General features: G+C 41.5%; 1 protein-coding gene across 1 annotated transcript; it reads left to right on the forward strand.

The window, feature by feature from the left end:
- Positions 1-208: 208 nt before the first annotated feature.
- Positions 209-5,645, forward strand: tmem44 (transmembrane protein 44; the record flags this gene model as incomplete). The annotated part of the gene is made up of 9 exons (XM_083970125.1): positions 209-372; positions 481-607; positions 752-842; positions 1,078-1,235; positions 1,372-1,458; positions 1,559-1,747; positions 2,535-2,603; positions 2,687-2,827; positions 5,490-5,645. The coding sequence occupies 9 exons, from the start codon at positions 209-211 to the stop codon at positions 5,643-5,645; spliced, it is 1,182 nt and encodes a 393-aa protein (XP_083826251.1).
- Between the last annotated feature and the right edge of the window lie 1,034 nt (positions 5,646-6,679).

Raw genomic sequence — 6,679 nt, forward strand, 5'->3', positions numbered from 1 at the left:
GGAGACTGGTCTTCCATCCAGGCTGGTCTGTGGTGTGCACACCTCTCTCCTCCTCGGTTGGCCCCTCCCTTAATACGTGAGCCACTGTGAATGTGTGCGTCCAACGCGCGTCGTTTGCATGGTCGAGTCGGACCGTGCAGGAGTTGTTTACACGGAATGTCGACTCACTCGTAATAATAATTCCTGATATTGATTAGCCTAATTGATGATGGTTCGTGAAACCGGACAAGGATCCAGCATTTCTTCCACCGATCTATTGGCTTTTTACGCGGATTCAGTCGCCACCTGTTTCTCTGATGAGCCACACAAACTCTGCGTCCCCATCGGTCTCAGCTCTCTGTCCGCCCTGCTTTTACTTTTGTCATGCCTCGTGTAAGTAGATTCTTTTTTCTTTCTTTTTGTTGTTGTTGCAACATTGGCTTCAAAAATGTAACCACCGTTAACTGTTTTTCTCATAAAATCTATGTCAAATTATCTCAGTCTCGTTTCTCAGAGATGCAAATGTACTGGAGGAAATCAGGGAGAAACCATCATTTTCTTCTATTGCTTCCTTGGTAACCTGTGCAGCACTATTGGAGCCATTCTTTCTAACCAGCTGTATATTCAGGTAACATTGTGGCAAATTGTGGTAGTGCTACTTTTTTAATTTTCTGCAACCACAGTGAACTTAATTCTGCTCTCTCTCTCTCTCTCTCTCTCTCTCTCTCTCTCTCTCTCTCTCTCTCTCTCTCTCTCTCTGCATCCTCTTTAGATTTTAATGGGTGCTTTTGCTGCTTTAATGGATGCTGTCAATTTCATGTCTTGCTATCTCCCTGTGTCCCTAAGCTGGAACTCAAAGAGAGGTAGGGGTAGAACAAACTGTATTGTAATAATGTATATTACAATACCTGGATTTCAAAAATAAAAAGTGCAAAATTTAGCACAGATAAATTAGTATTAGCAGCACCCAGCTGCCTGAGTCATTTAAGCAAAACAGCAAGCAGACTTATCAGAGGAGCTCTACAGATAACCAAACAAGTGAACAGAGCAACCGTTTTCCAACTGCAATTACCCTCTTGAATGTGTGTCCACTCACAGCACGGAGGCTGAGGATGTTGCAGAGACGGAGGAGACAGCAACTCCTTGCAGTCTGCATATTGATGGTGGTTGCAGGAGGCTTTCTCAAATCCAGGGTCGGCCACCACATGGCAGACAGGCCTCCCATTGGAAGGACACTCCTGAATGTTATTCCTCAAGTAAGCACACCAACTCTGTGAGCAGTTTCATGATAATGTGGTTAACATGTATGTCTACCAGTTAGGTTAATTTAGTTTTTTGAAGTATGGTGTTTGTGTGTGTAACTTTGAAATTTCTAAATTGTTATTTTAACAGGACAACACTGAAATCCTGGGTTACACACTAGGTTTGATCTCTTTTGTCATTGCCTGCACCTCCAGGTTCCCTGCAGTCTGCAGAGCCGTAAGTTACTACCAGTATGGGTATTCTGGTTTGCTTTGCCCAATCTGTTCCCAGTGATGGATCAATTTCAAAGGAATGTCATTTCCTTTTATCTCCATAGTTCAGAGGACAGATGTTGACCCAGGCACCCATGTTCTCCGGACTGCTGTGTTTGCTTGCTGGTGCCCTCTACGCTGCCGCCTTACTCCTCTGTGACACTCGGTTTAAGTTTCTTCTGAGAGTGATGCCATGGCTGCTGTCAGCATTATGCTGTGTCATTCTGGATCTTCTTGTATCCTTGAACAACACAGTAACTCTATCTCCTATTCGGTAGCACCTGCATCACAGCCCTCAAACAGATCGTTGGCTACAGAGCTAGATATTATAGTACAATATTGATTTGGCCTATGAAAGGGTTTACTTTACATGTTTGTGACATGGTTCTTGGTGGCCTGTTCTTGGAGAAGGACCAATAGATTAGCTGAGATGAAATGTCAACAAACAAGATACTTTGATTTCTGAAAAATAAAGTACAAAAAGGTTCAAAGATAATCATAGCCTCAAATTGAAAACAAATGGATAGTGTTGCTGTAATGTTTATGAATTGTATAGATTTTTCAATCAGTTGTGATCTATTGACCTTTTACCCAACATCATCAGATTCTATTCCTCCACTGGGGCAAGAGAGGAAGCAGGCAGCACCTTGTAAGACTTTTTCCAGACACAGAGAAGCTCTTGGGTAGCTCAGGCATTCTCACTGAGGAGAAAGCTGTTGTTAAGAAACACAGAAAACAAAAAGTGGATTTGTCAGCAGAAGCTGAAGTAAGTTTTCTTCTTACTTGATGCTGGCTATTGGCTTTTCTTTGCCTTTGTATTATATATATTATATTTTGTTACGCTTTATTGTGTAGACATGGTTACTCCTTGCATTTACGTATAGATCTTGATCCAAGTGAAACTTCCTGATTAAGATAGTATATAAAGTTTTCACCAACTGCTTTATATGTAACATTGACAGTGTATTTGGTAAAACCCAGCAGAGTCATTTTTGTTTTGCTTGAGTTTGAACATTGGTCTATTCAACCTATTTTTTAAAGACAAAAAATGTCCAGAGGATGACTGAAATGGGCCATTACATGGATATCAGCATTCACCCTGCAAGAAAAGTAAGTGACGAGCATGCCACTGCAAAGTGTTCTTCCTCCGGAGTCAGCAGTTGCAAGAAGAAACTGTTGTGCTCCATTTGCAGATATGCCTAAAAGAGGTGACATTGTCCAAAGAGGAAGCAGAGGACCAGTCTCTCAACAGGACAGTGCGAACGATCAGAGTGGATAGTTTCAGCCTTTCGGACACATCATGTGACTCTTCACTAGTCAGCTCTGATCTAGAGGTGGGTTGCATGAATTAACTGCTTATGGTATGCATTATTAAACCTCTGCTGGAACCCCTTAATTTTGTGAAATGGAGAAAAGTAAGGTTGAGTCACAACAGCCATGGGAACTATTTCATGTTTCTATACCTCCACAGTAACGTGTACAGTATGTTCACTGAAGCACTTTGCTGTGTTCCCTTTCTATTCACCCTGGAGAAAATGTTGACCACCTAATGTCAATGTACAACTGGCACATTGTCTGCACTATTAAATAGATGTGTTTTCTGCAATCAATTGTACTGTTATTAGTGAAAAAGCTTTGCCTCACTGTAGTTGTGGCTACTGAAAGTGATAGCTGGTTTGTAATAAGGTGTACTTTTCAAAGTGGACCACTAGGTGGTGACAGCATGTTGACATAATGGGTTGTTTATACAACCACTGTGAAAAGTGTTTCACTGCTGTAAACTTGGGCTGTATCACCTTGTGTGAACTGTTCTGATGACTTGAATCTGTTCAGTTTGTTGCCCTTTTTATATGGCCTTATGTAACTGACCCATAAAGCACTGAAGTTCATGAAGAGATGAAAGCTATGCTATCTGAACAGACAGACAAACAGATTCACGGTTTTTACTATGACTGTGTTTCTCTGAGTATAATAAACACTAGACTTGAATGCGCAGCAGTTTCACAGAGCTACATTTGATTCTGTCCCTTCATGATGGCAATACTCATCGGGAGGCGGGTGTTTCAAAATGTACTCAAGGATGGTTTTGACTGTGCCTGCAGATTATTCAATATAGTATTCAAGATAAAAACAAACTAACATAATGCAACCCAGTAGCACTGCTGAAAAGAAGTAACAGAGAGGAAAACGTGTGAGCTTCTGCAAACCAAGCTCTGTGCTTTTCACGTGATGCTCAGGGAAGTAAGTCAGACAGCTGTCAGAGTGTCTTGTAAGAGGCAAACTGTCAGCATGTTTCATAGGATTGATGAGTCAAACTCTATAGAGAGATGAGTGTGTCTTTTGTGGTTAAAAGTATATGGAGAGGTCACTTGTGAGAAGTATGATTTGTATTTTAACTTTATCCCGCAGTGTACAGTTGTACCCAGAATTAAATACTGGCCACAGAGCAAAACTGGCCCTGACAGTTCACATTTATATAATTTCCTCTCCTCTGAAAGACATAGTTTGAGTTTGAAAGGGGAGTGAAATTACAAGCTTTTCCCTTCTCAGGCCCTGACGCTCCCTGCCACAAGAGAAACTCCCTCAGTGCTGTAGCAAGCCAAGCCATGGAGGATGTCATTTAACTAGAAACAAAGGCAAGGCATGGTGTGAGCGCAAACAATTGCAGCTCAATACTGTTCACCCAACAGGAAAAAGCAAATGACGAGACCCTTAGCATAGTTAGTGTGTAAGAGGGCTTTAAAAAGTCTTCAAAATGTCTGTATGTACACCTTGCATTTGGTCAAGTGTACAACTTAATTTTGCTGTCGTTTTACCTTTAATCTTATCTCAGTAGATCCGTCTATTATCCCAAAGTACAGCAGAAACTTCCAAATATTCAATGCTCAGATAAGTGTGCAACAACATAAACATAAAAGTTAGATCTGTATAGTTTTGATAACAAGGTAATCCTGGTGCATCAGTGCTGGACAGATATCTAATCTGTAATCTTTTTAATCAAAGGCATAAACAGGTCATAGATTTGTCCCTGTCTCTCTCCACTTGCTGGTTATCGTTAACAGAGGCTGTTTACTTGGTGATGTAACAGAACGATTGCTTCCTCCCGAAGTGTCTAATGTTTAACCCCTAAAAGACAGTGTTTAAAATGACTTCGAAGTGTGCAACTGTTTAAAAGTATTTGCAGAGAACCACCCCCCCCCCCCCCCCCCCCCCACGCCTGATTTTTACAATAACTTAACGATTCACTTATTAAGATAAAACCATACAGCCTTTTTGGAGTGAGATGCATGTCTAAACTGAGCTGTCGGATCAGCTCGAATGGTATTGTGCCTTTGTGATCTTTGCACATTTCTGCTGAGTGCAAGTTCTTCGCTAGGCCGAGGTGGAGGTGAGGGGGGTGGGGGTGGGGGTGGGGGGTCGACTGAGGGGTACAGTGAGGGGAGGAATTGTTTGAGATTTGCCTTGTGGCCCAATTGTTCTGCTGTAAAGGATCTTTGATTAAAGACCAAAACTGGGCAGGGTCTGTCTGCTTAGGAAGTAGTGCAAAATGGTTGCCTTGTCTATAGGGGGCCAGTGCTACCCTCTGCTATTTTGGGAGATGTTTATGGTCTGTTGTGTGGCCTGGAATTTAACTGTGTATGAACACTGCTAAACATTTCATATTTTCAGTTTAGGTAATGTGCTCATACAATATTAGTTGTTAAAACAGTAAAATAAACTTTCCAGAATCTCTAACATAACAAACAGCCCGCATTGAAAGGGACAAGGTTCAGGGCCTCAGCAGAAGGAGACCAAAAAATGATTAACTGTAAAGGAACAACACTGAAATGTCAGTTAATTTACCAAAAAAAACACCAATATGTAATACACTTTTATACACCCCGTGGAAGAAATGAGCTACACAGGCTCCTTATAAACACAGTATAATATGATATATCTTAATCCCTCCGCTATAATTCTCCCTAATAAGTCATTTAACCTGTCCATGTTTTCCAGTGGGATTTTGAAGAGGCACGTGGCCACTGGAGAGAACCAACAACAATGCAACAGCAGGGGGATAAGTTCCCCCTCCAAGAGTGGACAGGAAACCCCAGCCCGCTTAATGTCTGCACCTGTGCCATGTCTGGACACTCACAGAAAACTGTCTGGTAAAGAATAGGGGAAGTGTGTCTGTGCTCTAAGTCTAGCTAAGTGACAAAGGACTGTCATTTTCAGTTCATAGCACGTAAGATAAGCACATCTGCTACTTTCATTTGAGTAATTTGTAACAGCAAACATTACCTGTCCTATTTTAGTGCACCAGTAAAAGGTCTAACGTGTGGCTGTGTATAATAAAACTGTAACATCAACTGGCAATCAGTGTTGGTAAAGTGATTGTGAAAATTGCAGTGCTTCGGCTGATAATTATTATTATTGGTGCATTGTGCACCTTTGTCTCTAACTTGTGGCAGTTTGTTAGTGCAAAGCAGCAAAAACTTTTTACTGTCCAAACGGTCATGGCTGCGTTCATCAAGCCCTCTGAGAACTGATGTCTGCAAGGAAGGTTTACGGAAAAGACCTCCCCTAATAAAACAATATTGCTCCCTTGCTGCCTTGCAAGGTTATTGGGTCACATCCTGTATTTTGCTAGTCAACCTGGGTTATCAGGGCTGGACTGGGAAAGGGACCGACATAGCAGATAAGCACCAGACTAGACGGCCAGAGCTTGTCCGTCCTCTTCATCATCCCTCAGACCTCTGTCCATCTGGCTGCTCCCGGGGCTTTAAAGGATGATGCTAGAGCAACTAACCAGGGCATTTTAAATGACAGGACTTCCTAACGCCCGATAACCAAACAATACACAGATAAGAGCAAAGTTATGAAGTACAATTTACTCCTCCCTGTTACATTTCCTCAAGTGACATGTCAGACAACTGACAGGAAAACAACTAATGAAGTGTAACGAAGCAATTGCTGATATCAGCAGTGGCAATTAATATTACTTAACACTCTGTTTGTCATGTAAACATGACTGAGTTGGGGGTGTAATTCAATAATGTAGGGTTCACAATTTCACAAACATCATATCATGAGTGTATATTGTTCTTCCAGCTTATGTTAATGATTCAATTCATTGTGTTGAATGCACTAAGTATGTCACAATGGGAAAAACTCATTGTTTTCATGCATGGAGGGAATGAATTCAT

The sequence above is a fragment of the Trachurus trachurus genome, assembly GCF_905171665.1.
Source record: "Trachurus trachurus genome assembly, chromosome: 4".
In the NCBI taxonomy this organism is placed as follows: Eukaryota; Metazoa; Chordata; class Actinopteri; order Carangiformes; family Carangidae; genus Trachurus; species Trachurus trachurus.